The sequence below is a fragment of the Epargyreus clarus genome, unplaced genomic scaffold, assembly GCF_041222505.1.
Source record: "Epargyreus clarus isolate Ecla_fem2 unplaced genomic scaffold, WU_Ecla_fem_2.2 ptg000017l, whole genome shotgun sequence".
Taxonomy (NCBI): domain Eukaryota; kingdom Metazoa; phylum Arthropoda; class Insecta; order Lepidoptera; family Hesperiidae; genus Epargyreus; species Epargyreus clarus.
Genome location: NW_027332225.1, coordinates 724,685 through 740,769, shown reverse-complemented (window position 1 = coordinate 740,769; position 16,085 = coordinate 724,685). Strand labels below are relative to the sequence as shown.

The window sequence follows — 16,085 nt, the reverse complement described above, 5'->3', positions numbered from 1 at the left end:
TCTAAAAATTAACCTTAAATAATTATTTTTATAGCGATAACACGGATTCAATATTAAACAACAAAAACTAAATTTGAGATTAAGATACAGAGAGATACTTGTAGTATTTGTAAAATATAATAATAACATATTTGGTTAGTATTTGTAAGCAAATACAAACTTAAATTTATGTAATAATATATGTATATCTCAGTTTAAGATATTGTTTGCTTTACCGAAAAAATGTTGTCCATACCTGTATTATTAACGTGTTGTTTATCTAGCCATTCCCCTGGTGGTCCGTGCTCCGTGGTCTGAATGGTATTTGAGACCGGTGCGGTAATCAGTTCCCACACTGTTATGTCATCGGAATACGTTGAGTTCATTTGGTTAACTTGTTTGTAATGTTGTTCATGCATACGTGTGGGGAATATTGCTTCTAGCTGTGTACATGTAGTATGTTCACTGGCTCTGCAGTAGTGTGCAGGAAAATAATACGGTTCAAATATTTGATGATGCGCTGCGTATAGTTCGCGTAAAACTGCTAGTCCGCTCTGAATATAGAAATGAATCGCGTCGCCATAGCAAATTGTATGACTACACCTGCTCGCAACAACTTCAGACCGAACTAGCACTTTGGCGGGGAATATACAGGCTTACGGTTAAGCTCACTTGTAAAACAGTTTTCATTAAATATATCCATATTTTTTATTTGGATACAATGTTGGACAGTTAACAGAGCATACAATTTAAAACACCAAAGAACGAATTGAGGCTAAAATATGTCATGTAACTATTTTTTTTTGTATTTATACGTAGATTCATTTAAATATCAAAGAGATTCAGTCTCATTAATGCCTATAAAAATATTTATTTAAGTCAGTCATGAGACGTTTAATTTATAATGTAGCTGCAAATTCAGAGATAGGGTCTCTCATTTGATTTTAATTTGAAAATCACATACAAACATACAATTATTCTATATAGATATCCAATTCGTAGCCATTAGTAGCCACTTGCGGTATTGAAGGGTTTCGAAAGTGCCTGCTAGATTAATTGCCACTTCGCGGAACAACTATGAAGTGGTCAGTATTCAATTCAAGCGTACTAGATCGCTAAAGCCTCATGCACTGATAGTTTACATCGTTTTTAACGTTTAATTTTAGGAATTCCACATATGTTGTTTGGTTCATTTAACAGCGTTCTTGCTTAACTCGTTCTACTTGGTTTTTGAGGATGGTAGAGTCCATTGTGGTTCGACTCTCGAAGCACCGTCGACACACCTATTTCTGCTTAGTAACAGCAGTTTAATGCGTGAGGTAAGGGCTCTAACTTGAACCTACAGATGCATTGTTAGTGTTACCACGGAGTCCTATACACTATACCCAGGATACCCAATATCAAGTACTATAACTAGTATAGACCTTTAGGAGGACTGCAAGATCATTTGCTACTTCCAGTTAACTTTTTGAATGAAAGTTATCACAATTAGCTCTTACAGACCGATATAAAATTTTATTTTATTTTTATTTATTTATTGAACACCAACATAATGAACATTTATACATTTAAGGTATAACAAAACACATAAAGGGCTAGCTTAATGCCACTATAATTATAGGTGTAGAACTGTAGACTACAAGCAAGTTAATGAAAAAACAGGAACATATGTATACGTACGTTATATAATATCACATTTTTAATAAGAGATCTTTCGAAAACAGAAAGTTAATACAGTATTATTTCTTAGTATAGACGATTATGTATTATTATTACGACTCTTATTTTCCTTATAATAAATTGTGTTGCGGGTCTCCAAAGACCTTTAAGCGTCCTTAATCCCTTTAAAACTTGTACCTCTGTAAACGTAATACACTGTCGATATATTTCCACTTATTAACAATCACCTTATGTATGTCTGGGTCGTATGTAAGTGACCTTTGACAGAAAAATGTTATGTTACCAGTTCAAGGTGATGAGTCAGTCGGCCCTGGCCTTCATTCTGTGATGGACTGGTTCTCGTGTGTATTACATTGATACACAGTTTTCGAAGCTATTATCTAGTAATTTGGATTATGACTGTTTTTGGGTTCCGTGCCCAAAGCGTTCAAACGGGATGATATTATTAAGCCTTTTTTGTCTCCGTCTATTAATGGGCTCTATCTTTGGAAAAATCTCGACATTCGAACCAAGTAGACCAAGAATAAAATAGTTAAAATTAGAGGGGTTGGGGTTCGTTTCCAAAAACCGGTAGTTTTCGTCGATTTTCGGTGGATCTATTGAAACGTATAAATGGGCAGACATACATTTATTGCAATGGCTATACTTTTGTATAGCTGCTTTACATGCTAATAACAAATTAAAATGAAAATAGGATCGTACAGAACCATCCTTATTCGAGGTCATCTCGCACTTGGACAATTATGTTATTAGTTATTTTTTGTGTGTTATGTCTTCTTTTAAAGGTGAAGGAAACATCGTGATTTAACAGTGAAAGAAGGTTTTTAATAAATAAACATATATCTGAGGATGCTTCGTAAGGCTTCTCGAACTCTACCTACAATAACCAGGGTCCATAGGGTAACTCAAAATAATAAAATTTGAGAAGAGTTCCGTGCCCAGCCGTGGCACAGTAATGAGTTGGTTTTATTTTTAACCGATTTAAAAAAATAGGTTCTAATTTCGTCGGAATCTTTTGGTATAGGTACATAAGTATATACACAACAAAAATTGATTAAAACAATTCAAAAGTTTACACGATAAAGTTACGTTAGAATAAGAATACTTAAACTAAACCCAATATAAATAAACAACGTTGAAGTGACTACGTGATTTCAAAATAGTAACTTTCACTAAGATTGTCATTATTTTTATGATCTCTTAACGGCCCGGCTTAATCTTGAACCGATTACGTCACAAATGTTATTTACGAAATGAAAACATTATTAATATTAGTATTTATTAAATTCTACAATATTGGTATTCATAATAATAACACGAAAAGTGTGTCCTATTCCTTGCTTTTAATTAAAAGTTGAAGAAAAGAAAATCAACATGTAACTCCAGTTTTCGTAATTGTTCGTCTTTAATAAAGGATTTTTTTAAAAAGCTTTCAGTGCCCCTACTCGTTTGACTGGCATAAACTTTTCCATTGAAGTGTAGAGCTTCTAAACTGTAGAGTTAATTGAAAGTGGGTCAAGGTTTGGTTACCGATCGTGTAAAAAATGTAAACCCGTTTTATATGGTCGTGACTCGTGACGTATTTAGTATTTGTGTACAATACTACTAGAGCGACGATAGGTTAGTGGATCGAAAATATGATGTACTAAAGCTCTGGTTATAGGTAAGTCTTAAGAATGTATTAAGAATATATATTACTTTGAGAATTGTCTTTAAAGTTCAAAATTACTACTTGATGGTACTTGATGGCTAATATGAGTTTGGTTTTTGGTTGTCGCATTTTATGTGATTTTGCATATATTAAAACTTTTAAAAATCGGAGTATGAAAAATGGATACCACTCTACTCAAAATGAGGTTGAAATAACTGAGATATATCTGAGACTTGGGATTTGGAAGGAAAGATGATCAAAAATTCTACTATCTTTCAACACGTTGACTATCTTTCAACTGTCAAGCATTCCTAATATCAAAACGCCTATGCTTTGCAATAATCATTGCATTAATTAAGGAGCTAATCGTATCAGGTTAGTTATACACCGATGCTCCAAACGCCACACACACAAATCGCCTTACGTGACATGTAACAATTTGGTCTCCAAAAATATGGAAGTCATTATTACGCCATTAGTGTGTTAGGTAACAGAAGGAAAGTGCACGCACATTGATTGCAAGTAATTTACTATCATAATACCCGTCGCGTAAAAACGAAAGTGCTTTAAACTGTGCGATTAGTGCTATTACCACCATTTGCCACTTTGTGAGCTTGCATTATGTGAAAACTAGCTTTTACCCGCGGCTTCGCTGGCGGTCAGAGGTTTTTGTCTATTCCCTGGGAGCGGTACATTTTCGGGTTAAAAGGTACCCTATTTCCTTTTCTTGATGTCTGTACAATATTTAATGACAATCGGTTATGTAGTTAAGTCGTGAAAGGGTAGCAAACAAACAAATTCATGTTCGCATTTATAATATTGGTTTGGATATGAGCTATGTTATAACCTGCGGTTTCACCCGCATTTGATAGTGTAACTGTAAATTCTATGGAGATTTCACGCGTTTTATTTTTTTGCGGTAGACTGTTTTTGTTTTTTCTAAAATAAACAGCCTAAGTTTGTCCTTATAATATCAGCTAACTGCCAGTGAAAGTCCTGTCAAAATCGGTCCAGCCGTTTCGGAGATTTGCCGGAACAAAGAGACAGACCACCGACGGAAAATGCTACTTTTTTTCGTACCGTGTAAGTCTTATAATGTCAAATTTAAAGCTATTATTTAAGTTAAAGCTATTATTTTGACAATACTTTTTACTAATTGCATATTAGTTTAAACATGATCTTTTGATATTACAAACAGACACTTTACTTATTTGTATATATGTGTTTAAAGTTGCATAAGGTAATTGTGGTTTAGACGGTCGTAGCTAGATAATCTGTAAGGATAATTACACTTCCTACTTTCCCTGCTTGGTATTTTTATAATATGGACTTGCAAATGAGCACGCAATCCACTGGTAAGTGATCACTAGCTACCATGAACATCTGTAACCCACTACATATAGAAGAGGGATTTTCTATTTATATCAGCTTTTCTTATTTATATCAGCTTACTGCTGAAATTTTTTGGTATACTTTGGAACTTAATTATTTTGTGGATTATTGTTACTGCACCTAATATTACGTGTTAACTAAAAATAACTCGAATTGAAGTGATTTTACCCGACCGCGGAGGGTAATGTTTTTTGAGCGTATTCTTAAGTATGTAGGTATATATATAACATGCTCATTATTTGACACGAAGAGGGGTGGCTTGATTCCGTCAATTTATAGGAGTAACATTAATATATTTTTAACGCGGCGGGTTATCTTTGTTTCTAAAATAATTTTGTTTATTCACTTTAGGGAGGCTGCTATGCTACCTCGATAAACAAAGATAATATGTTTACGCAATATTCACCCTGAATGCAACAATAACAGGAAACATTCCTATTTTCTTTGAGCTTCAGTTTTATTCGAATTAATTAAACGCTACTCTGAGGTCGTTTTAATTATCTTGAGAATATCCTTGGTTGTACGTGTAATTTAATAAATTATCATTAAATTTCCTAACATTTAGTTGTATTCAAAGTTAACTTCTCAATTGAATGTTAAGTACATGGCCTTCAAAGTTATTTAATGATTTTCTAATGATGGGACTCATCTACATAGTTAAGTGGTATTTGTATTTAATATTGTACATTTAATCTCATTAATCATTGAATTAAATTTACCAATTAAAAATGATTGATAAACTCATTCAGTTGCTCTACCACTTCCAAACCAATAAGTATAATTATTGTATGCATGAGTGCAATTAATTTTGTGTTTGTCGCAATATTTTTCTGTAGTATTTAATTCAATACGTCTTTCAAGTATAATAACATTTATTTTTATATTACAGAAATAAAGGAGCATACAGTCCATCTGAAAGTAAGAGGCAACTGTGGCACATTAATATCTGTAATCAACTCCAGATATGATAGAGCCTTATCGGAGGTCCGCCACAGATGAGAAGCTACCTCTGAGGGCAACTTAGAACGCCTGTCTAAATGCCTGTCTGCGAATTTATTAGCAATTTAATCTAAGTAATGATCGTTCATGTTACGTATGAACATTATTATTAGGTCCTGAGATAAGATTTAATGTAGCGTCTACCCGAAACGCCTAATTAATATTTATCATGACGGTCAGACTGTATGATATAATGTAAGTACCAAGTTTGAAGGCAACTATGCAAAAGATTAGTGCTTTGTGATAAGAGGACAGTCAACTCAAAAGTTTATTTACTTATAAGATCTATACATAGTAGATAATGTCAAAGCAATATACAATTTTAGCACTTGTTTTAACTTGCCGCATTCAAAGATAAAAAATTCGGATATGATACCAGATATAACATTTTCTTTTTAATGAAAAAAATTGCAAAATTTTCTGGAATCTAATTTCTGCCTGACTGGTTATCAAACCCGGAACAATCTACGCGTTACGTTTCGGTGATTTAAAGGTAGCTGTAATCTTCGTGGTTCGATTCCGGAGGCATCGCCGCCACGCCTATGTGTGCCATAACACAAGTGTTAAGCACTGCTATTTTCTGGTTTGAGGGGTAAGGGAGAGACACTTATGTACACGTGGAATTGATACTTTTTCCTAAGGGGCAGCAACACATCTGTGACCGACCTCAAGTGCGACTCTACATCATTAGAGAAGGTATCACACATTTTAACGTGTTGCAGTTGTCAATTACCCCTAGCTAGGTGGACTGCCTGCTCCATGCAGTTACCAATTACCATTAGATGGACTGCATGCTCTATATATTACAAAAAACCTAGCTAACCCGGCAAACGTTGTGTTGCCATATAAATAAAAAAATGTTAAGGGTGAACGAGCCTTATCACTTATGGGTATGAAAAATAGATAGTAGCCGATTCTCAGACCTACTGAATATGCATATAAAATTGGTGAAAATCGGTAAAGCCGTTTCGGAGGAGTACGGTAACTAACATTGTGACAAGAGAATTTTATATATAAGATGTTACTTGATAGTGTTTTGTTTTGTGTCGAAAAAATATGAGCTTCGAAAATTGTATTTTGCAATCATAGACACACAGACATCGGAATATGTTTGATAGACGTATTGTATCACTATGTTGTGAAGACATTTCAAGTATGTATCAACAAGTTTGTCACTCATTGTGTAGTGTAGACAGTCGTTAAAGGACACATAACATTTCGTAAGCGTTCCCGCGCTGCTAAAACTCGAAAGCAGGCTCAACCTTGACCGTTTTGAAATTACGATATGTTTTTCGATATTATATGTGAATTTACTCGAAATGCTTGGTGGATTCTTATGGATTTCGTAAAGTAATGACATATTTTGGTAGGCTGAAACATACTTTCGTTTGTAATGGGATCGAGGTGAAAATATATTTATAAATCTAAACAAAAAGTTCATTTTTAATGGTAGTGCCTCCACAAACAAACGACGGGTTCTACTACTAAAATCATAACTTCATGGAAAACTTATTCAGGTTAAAGGATAGATACAAATATTAAAAGTTATTTGCTACTCACCAATCGATGTTAGCAACTTCTGACCGCAAACGAAGCCGCGGGAAGATCTAGTTCTCCTAAGATATAAGGTGTCGTTGGATTCATCTAAATTGTGACAGTGATATATGCTAGCCTACATTACTTTCCTTTGCATTTAATTATTCGCCAACGACACGAAAACATATAATGTACCTAAGTTATAGTTAACTCGATTATACTAACAGATTATACGAGTCGTAAACATTATTACTGTTTATGTAAATGTTATTCTTTATGCGAAATACTAATGCATTGGTTTATAAATAGTCCTCGATTATTAAAACCACTTAGTAACCAGTATATGACATAATAACATTGATAAGCAAGGCCAGATACTGACCTACATGTCCTTTGGCAAAACAACAAATTAATAATTTATTATTTAGCCGCAATTTAATTAATATTAAAAAATAAAATATCTCTATGCGATTTATAATTCATAAATTGGTAATATTCGTTATTTAAGTAATAAAGGAAACGCTATATTTTTAACACGATTTTATTAGCTTCAGACGTATGTATGTTAGTATGTAACGGAATCTTTCAACATGATTTTAACCCCCTTCAAAACGTCGGATTAACTCGAAATTTGTGGAAAAAGTGTGGGGTGCTCCATTTATCAGGTTCGAAAAGCACCCCACACTTTTTCCACAATTATACTATTTACTGTTCCTTAATTGATTCTTAGATTGAAAATTATTTTCTACTTTTTAGTTGATTTTATCATAAAAGCGTGTTTTTTAGTTTTTTGAACTATAATTATTCAGATTATAAACTAAGATACATAAAAACTTCTAACCAGTTTCCTACTGTTATAATATTTTTAATCATGATTTCTGACAAACAGGAAGAAGTGCGATGTGTCAAAATGATATAGTGTAATAGTAATAGCTGGTCATATAACTGGGTAATTTCTTTCTTTTTAATATTATCTATACCATCCATTATTTACTATCTGTTTTTTTGCATCATCATCAATCACTTTGTCTTCGGAGGAATTATCTATTAAATTATAATTATCTAATACTTGCATTATTATTTTGCAGTGTTGCAAAATATGTTATAATGTTCATTATTGTTTTAAAATAATAACTATTTGCCTACTTTTGATTAAAAACATTACTAAACGAGGTTATGTTTAAATGCAAAATTTATTAGGTATCTGCGACCTCATCTTTATGAATCTTTGCCTATTGCAAGTCTGAATAACCTCAGTATTTTCCTTATGTCTGTCTATTTTCAGATCGATTCTTGCGTTAATGACTGATCATTAAATCTGTCGAATAACACCTGCAACGTTGTAGGAACGTTTTTTTACCGAGAATCTATGAGTCTATGTGTCTTAACGGCATAGTGTAGTAACCGTTAAACTTTCAAAATAATATAGGCAAATTAAACTACTTAATATTTAAACTTTTGAAGCATGACACACTCGCTAACACACACATGATATAGAGAATAAGGGACCATCATAGAAGGGATGGATCACACAAATACTATAAATACAAACACCCAGACTCAGATAAGATATAAAAATGTATCATTTCGATGTATGTCTCCCGAGGTTCGAATGATTCCTGATCCCTCCCCATATCAGTATAGTATGGTCACTGTTTCACCTTATGGTCTCTCTTACTGATTGATATGGTAACCATTACGCTGCAAATTGCATGCACTGTGAGAACATAAATTTAAACGTTAATGTTGTTATGATTCAACAATCTGCTGTATTTCACACACGTAACGAAACAGTTCTCCGAAACATGAGTGACCTGCTGCAAAGATAAACAGGAAAATAATAAGATAGGGATACTCGCCAACTCGCAAACGCTTTTACACGTAAGACGCTGATGCTCAAAAGCACGCAGATATAAGCAATGCAATTAAATTGTGCTTTTGTAAGCACCATTTAATTGCATTTGAATAGTTTTGGTCACATTGAATTATCGTTCAAAATTTCGTCATATCAACGTCGTCTTCGTCAAATTTCATTCGCACATACTTTACGTTATGTATTTTATTTTACTATAGGTAGTTGTTCTATTTTAAAAATAATCGTACGACATTATCATTTTATGATACAAATATAAACTCCAAAATAAATGAACCGTGTTAGCTAAAGTTGTTTCTCGTATATGTTAAAGAAAAATCTTGAATCATCGTATGTTATAAACATTCTTATTCAATACGTGTAGTCGAACATCTGATCATGCCAGTTCGCCGAAATAAGAAAGTGGTTTAAAGGGGTAACAGGAAAACAATGAAATCCGACCTCCATTGTCATTTATCAGCGCACAAAACGTCGTTGGGAGACGCGCAGGCGGCGATTTATCATCTGTCAGGCGCGAACCGCAGATCGCATCACTGTAATTCATATTTGGAGATATGAGACCCTCATATATATTTGTAGAGCCTATTATATTTGTAGAGCCAATATATTTGTAGAGCCCGCGGCTTGTGTGGGACGTAACCAATCTAAAAGCGACGAATTAAGCAACGTCGGGTGCGCTCGAAAGTCGGATGGGTGATCGCTAATGGATAAATGCTGCTTCCACGCTGAGGCCATGTTTAACATCCTTCCCAGTTGTTATTATTGGGTGACAAATGTTATACTTAGTCTAGATTAGATCGTTTAGGATCATAGGATATGAGATTTTCATTATTTTCTCCTTCATCAATTGCTTTGGCACAGTATATTCGAAGGCGCTCCCGACCTCTCTTAGTTGTGGGAAGAAATCCGTGCTTAGCATTGGAAATAAATGGTGGTAATACACTTAAAGTAGTTTTCACCATCACCACCACCACATACATACTATAACAGCAGACACATCACACACGAATATACCTATAACAGTAGAGATAACAATAATTCTTTTTCGACTTGATTGGAGATATTAATATGGTAGTGACTATTTATCGACAAATAGATTGCATTCTCTGATACCCTAAAATCTTATTAACATTAAATATGGTATGCTAACGTAACGTTCTTGTTTTCAGGCGGAGTGCAAACATGCCGCGCGCTAAGACGGGCGTGTCCACGTGCGTTAAGCACGTGCGCAGTGCTGTGCAAGAGCCCCACGGAGCAGCCGCCAGCGCCGCCCGGGCCCCATCCAAAGGACCCAGCCTCTGGTAAGTAATATAGAGAATTTCTATGTTGAAGCAAAAAAAAAGTTTTCAAAGGTATGTGAAGTCTACCAAGTCACATTTGACCAGCGCGGTGGACTATGGCCTAATCCTTCTCATTATGAGAGGAGACCCGTGCCCAACAGTGGGACAGTAATGGGTTGATGATGATGTTGAAGCGTTTGTGAGTGGTTATGGAGTAACGGATAGCGTTGTAAAGCCGCGAGTCAGTGCTGTGATGTCTTGTTAATGATACAGACTGCCGAAGAATGGAATGTATTGGTGGCATTAGTGTTGTCGATGTAACGTAGGATTTGGCAAACCAAAAGTCAAGCAATTTTTGCTTTTGCTTCATCTCCGGTTGAGACCATCACATAAGATCAGATTAGATTGCGGTCAACGAAGTCCTATTATAAATATCATATAACAATGAAGAAAAACGTCGTCTAGAGCAGCCGAGGAAAAAGTGAACGCAAAATATATGACGCCAAAAAAACTGCATATATACATTTATGACGAAACCCACATTAATATGTTTAAAGAATTTATTCTCAAAAAAGACAATGTCACTTACATGAGAATAGTACATACATACAAACAGTAACAGTACATATATACAAACAGTAATATAAAATATGTATCATACATTCGTTCGTTTGCTATTGTATTGTGTCGTCCAATGCATTTAGTTGTTCAGTTAATGGTGCGTTACATTAAGTATACGTGCTAATAACATATTCGGTTAATTTTACTTTAAATACATTAGACGATGTTACATTTTTAATAGATGAGGGTATTTTGTTATAAAGCTGTGCTCCTTCAAACGTAATCGTTTTTTTGCCATAATTTGTCCGTGTTCTGGGTAAAACTAAAAAACTCGCACGACGCGTCGACCGTACCTTCACAAATGATAAATTAGTGTGGAGTGAGCTTCTCAGTGTTTTTCTTATAAACATGCAAGTATTATAAATATATAGTTGTTTGATGTTCATGATGTTGGTATCCGAATATATTTTTTTAGATGGCGTTAAATAATGGTAATTAAAAAGTACTTTTATGATTTTATTTTGGGCTATTTGTAGCTCGTTAAGTTTGGTTTTAGTTGCACTCCCCCAGATCTCTATGATTAATAACAGGAGACAGAATTTCATATTACTTTATTATACCTAGAGGCGAAAATAACAAGTCATTATTTTCTTTGTTCGGAAAGCGTCAAAAGTTAATAAACCTATAAATCTAAGAAAACCCAAAGTTCACAGAAAACGATGACAATAACACAGATTAACTGGAGCAAAATGTAAATGGTCGCCCAAAGTCGTTGACTTATGATATGCGAATTTATTTTTACGATCAAAACAATATTTATGTAGGGATATCAGAAATTCATTTAAGCATTATCAGTTTTATTATGAATGTAAAATAAACAGGAATAGGTCAATTATATTTAAAACTACATTTGTTATCATTTGCCATTGAATAGACTTAAAGCAAGGGTCAGCAATTCATTTCACGTGAGGTACGGATGATTAAAATAGTCTAATCTAGAGTTAAAAATAAACAAGCGAATAATCACGCATTCAACCGTAAGTTTGTCTTATTTAGGTTCAATAATTTCTTTTTCAGTAAAGATCGAGCAAAAACTAACTATGTAATTTGTAAGGTCGTTTCAATTTTTATGGTCCAATCTTATATAATTGGCGGTCCCGATTAGGAACGGGGTCTAACAATTGCCGATCACTAGAATAGCCACTTTTCATGTCTGCTCACTGGCTTCTATCGTAAGCATTCGATGTGTACTAACTGGATTAACTTTGTAGAGTATGGTCTAGTAAAGTTTAAATTAAGAATGATCTTTTCATCATTTCTATAAATTTCAATAGCAACGTATCTACGTAACGTAATTTTAACTTCGAGTAGTTCCATTTGTACATGGAGTTGGTTTCATATATCCATGAGCAACAATAAGCATTTAACAACGGCTAAACTGTGTTGCTATTTACTTTCCAAGAAGGAACCAGGATGACGTCACGCAATGTCTGGCATAGTGATAATTATCATAATAAAGAATTGGAGGGCACCGATGATAACGTTAGAGAAAACCAGTGAAATGGTGATAAGTTGAAGATAACATTAGAACTGATATTAGATGTCATTGACTCGCAAAAACGATTTCTTTATCGGTCATAGTTCGAATAAACTTTAAAAAACAAAGAACGTCTGGATTGTAATCAATTTGAATGGATTAGAAATGTATTTGATAAGTGAAACGAAATTAGATGATGACTTGGGACTTTTTGACAGCGACTGTTGACAGTTCATTTGTTAGGAGAGTTTTATTCTATAGAATTTCTGAACTTATAAAATACTAAGTATGTTTCTTGTGAAATAAGCATATAAACGGGAGCCGAGAGATACGAAGAAAACGTCTTTATTATATTACTAGCTGATCCGGCAAACTTTGTACCGTCTCAAAATCTATTTATCAAATATATTTCATATAAAATATAGCCTATGTTACTCGTCGATAATGTAGCTTTCGAATAGAGAAAGAATTTTTAAAATCGGTCCAGTAGTTTTTGAGCCTATTCATTAAAACCAAACAAACAAACAAAGTTTTCCTCTTTATAATATTAGTGTAGATAAAAAAGATCAAGCACAAAATATTGGGTGTAAACAATTTCAACGTGGAATTTGTCCAGGAAACAATGTAGTTACTGAGTAATGAGCATATACACCAAGTTCAAACACGAGTTTGATTTATGATTGTCGCTGATAAGATACAGATAATGAAAATTAAACAATCCCTGAAATTAAACAATCCATATTATCCTTCAATGACTCAATCCTTAGTTACAAATAGAAAACCGAACGACGAATCATGGAAAATATGTCTGTTAAAACCAATGAATGAACTTGCCTTCGAAAATTTTTAAAGCAATATTATTATAAACAATAATGTTAGCGTACACTGTAGTACGCTGTTTGACCTTTGCAATTAAAATAAACAGCTGTCCCAATTAAGAGGACGAAGTTGTAGGTAGCGTAGGTACGATTATATCTTTATTATGTTTAACTCTTGCGTGTCCCTTTAATACCAAGTCGTACACGTATTTTGCCGACCTTAAATCAGATAAGCAGAATATATTACCTAACCCATATCTTAAGGCATACATAGTTTCGTAAGAGGCCCTTTATCCTGCTGTTTCATCTAATTTATCTTCTAATGTTTATCTTTTTTTTTTATAATATAAGAGTAGCAGACGAGCATGCAGTCCACCTGATGGTAAGTGGCTACTGCCGCCCATGGACATTTGTAATCAACCCCAGATGAGAGTAGATATTCCTACCTGAGGTCGGCCACAGATGCGCCGCTACCCCTGAGGACTAAGCTGGAACGCCTCGGAAAAGTCTGTCTCCCTTACCACACCCTTCAAACCGGAACACAGCAGCGCTTAACACTGTTGTTATTAGGTAGAAATAGGTGTGGCGGTGGTGCCGCCGGAGACGAACCACAAAGGGTTCTACCACCTTCCTAATATATTATAATAGAATCGTTTTTCTTGTTAAATTGTTAATATCTGTACTATGTTTGGAATAATAACCTTAAACTAAATAAATAAATGAATGTATTTTCCAAGTTAAAACTCCTTATGCGTATCGCCCATGGCCAATACAAAGGCAATCCACCTAGTTGTGATTACAAAATTTCTCATATTATTATGAACTCTACAAATGAATCACAATGTATTATTTAAAATTCAATTTTTTATAACTGCAAAGGTTTAATTGATATTATAACTGAAATTGTGATCAAAATACAGTTGGTGATGGTCAAGATAATCAAGATTGATTGCTATCGTCATCGACCCATTATTGTCCCACTGTTGAGGTCTCTTCTCAAAACGAGAAGGATTAGGCCATAATCCACCGCGCTGGCCGCAGTGCGTATTGGTAGACTTCACATCCCTTTGAGATTTTTTTTATGAATCTCTCAGGTATGCAGGTTTCCTTTCGGTGTTTTCCTTCACCTTTTTAGGCAAGTGATAATTAATTTCTAATACGCACATAATTTTGAAAAATCAGAGGTGCCTAGGATTTGAACCTCGGAACCTTGTTCGAGAGGCCGAGTTTCTAAACCATTAGGCTATCACTGCTTTTGCTATTGCTATAATGTGCCATAAATCTTGAAGATGTTTTTTCTGCATTTGTATTGTGTGCAGTATTTTCGTTTCGCATATTGATCAAAGGGATATCTCATTATTCCTTCGCGTCTTTAACAATGTTCATTAAATATTTCTTTTTCTTCACAGGTTCGTCATCAGGCGGCAAGAAGTCAGGCTCAGGTAGCGGAGTGCTCACGTGCCCCAAGTGCGGCGACCCGTGCACCCACGTGGAGACGTTCGTCAGCTCGACGCGCTTCGTCAAGTGCGAGAAGTGCCACCACTTCTTCGTCGTTCTCAGCGAAGTGGACACCAAGAAGAGCATCAAGGACAACGCGGAAAATAAGTCTGGATTCTACAGGTTTGTCAATTTTGAAAATTGGAGCTGGTGTTTCAATTTAATCCTTAAATCCAAAGTTTCTACTTTTGTAGGTAGACAAGGGCCACATATACTTCTGCATTATAAGTTTTGTGTTCTGATTTAAATGAAATGAACAAATTTGAGGATATAAGGTTATAAATGTAGTGTAGACCCTACGGCAGAAACGTAGATTTAATCAACCCTCAAGTTATTATTTTCATTTTGAAAAATATGTTTTTTATGATACACAGTCTTTGTACACATTTGTATTACAAATGGTCTAACCCTGAAGACAAAGATGAAATATGAAATCAATAACTATAATTGTTCGGTTTATGGACGATTTCTAACTATTTATACTGTAAATAAATTGGCTATTGACTCGGTGACCTTCCTTGACGAAACCACATTGAAGTTTCATTGTAGTGAAGTTTATTGACTCGGTCATTGCAATTTATACAATTACATTCGTAAATAGCAACCTCCCTATGAATCTTAATAATAGCGTGACACGTGTTCAATTTGTTACAGTGCGAATTACTTATGTATAGCACGAATGCAACATAGTAATATACAGTATGATTTGTTGTTCCCACGGCTCTGCTCACATAAACTACGTAGTTATTGCTAATTTTACTGCCTTCTTTCCATTATCCCGGTTGGTTCCCCGGATGCTACCAATCTACCATTGCCACCGAATATATATAAACGTTACGTAACTTATTACTATCGTATACACAAATATAGTCAAGTAAATAAATCATCTTTGACTAATAAAGAGGATAATGTAAATTGGACCAGTAATTCTTGAGTTTTAAACTTACAAATGAACGGACAATAACACGTTCTTTTAAGTCCTATAAGCATGACCGGTTTCACCGGCAAAGTGATAATTGTCTTCAAAACACTTATGCCTCTGTATATAATCTATGGAACCACAATCGAGCTCAAACTCCAATTGTACACTATCAGAAGCAGAGGCATAAATATTTGCTAATTGTAATTGAAGTTATCGCCTTGGTCGGTATGCCGCGATCAATTTGGTAGGTGATCCACCATTTAATGTTCATAAACGTCTTTGTTACGGAAGCCACTTTTTATTTTTGATTGTTGATTTGATCTTTACTTTTGATTGTTACATCTTTAAATGTTCTCGAAG

General features: G+C 34.5%; 1 protein-coding gene across 2 annotated transcripts in view; it reads left to right on the top strand.

The window, feature by feature from the left end:
* Positions 1-16,085, top strand: part of ClpX (Caseinolytic protease chaperone subunit) — a 43,256-nt gene that overhangs the window by 11,028 nt on the left and 16,143 nt on the right. For both annotated transcript variants that reach the window (XM_073081877.1, XM_073081876.1), the window contains exons 2-3: positions 10,280-10,411; positions 14,716-14,926. In XM_073081877.1, coding sequence (XP_072937978.1) covers positions 10,280-10,411; positions 14,716-14,926 — 343 coding nt within the window. The remainder of the gene's footprint in view (positions 1-10,279; positions 10,412-14,715; positions 14,927-16,085) is intronic.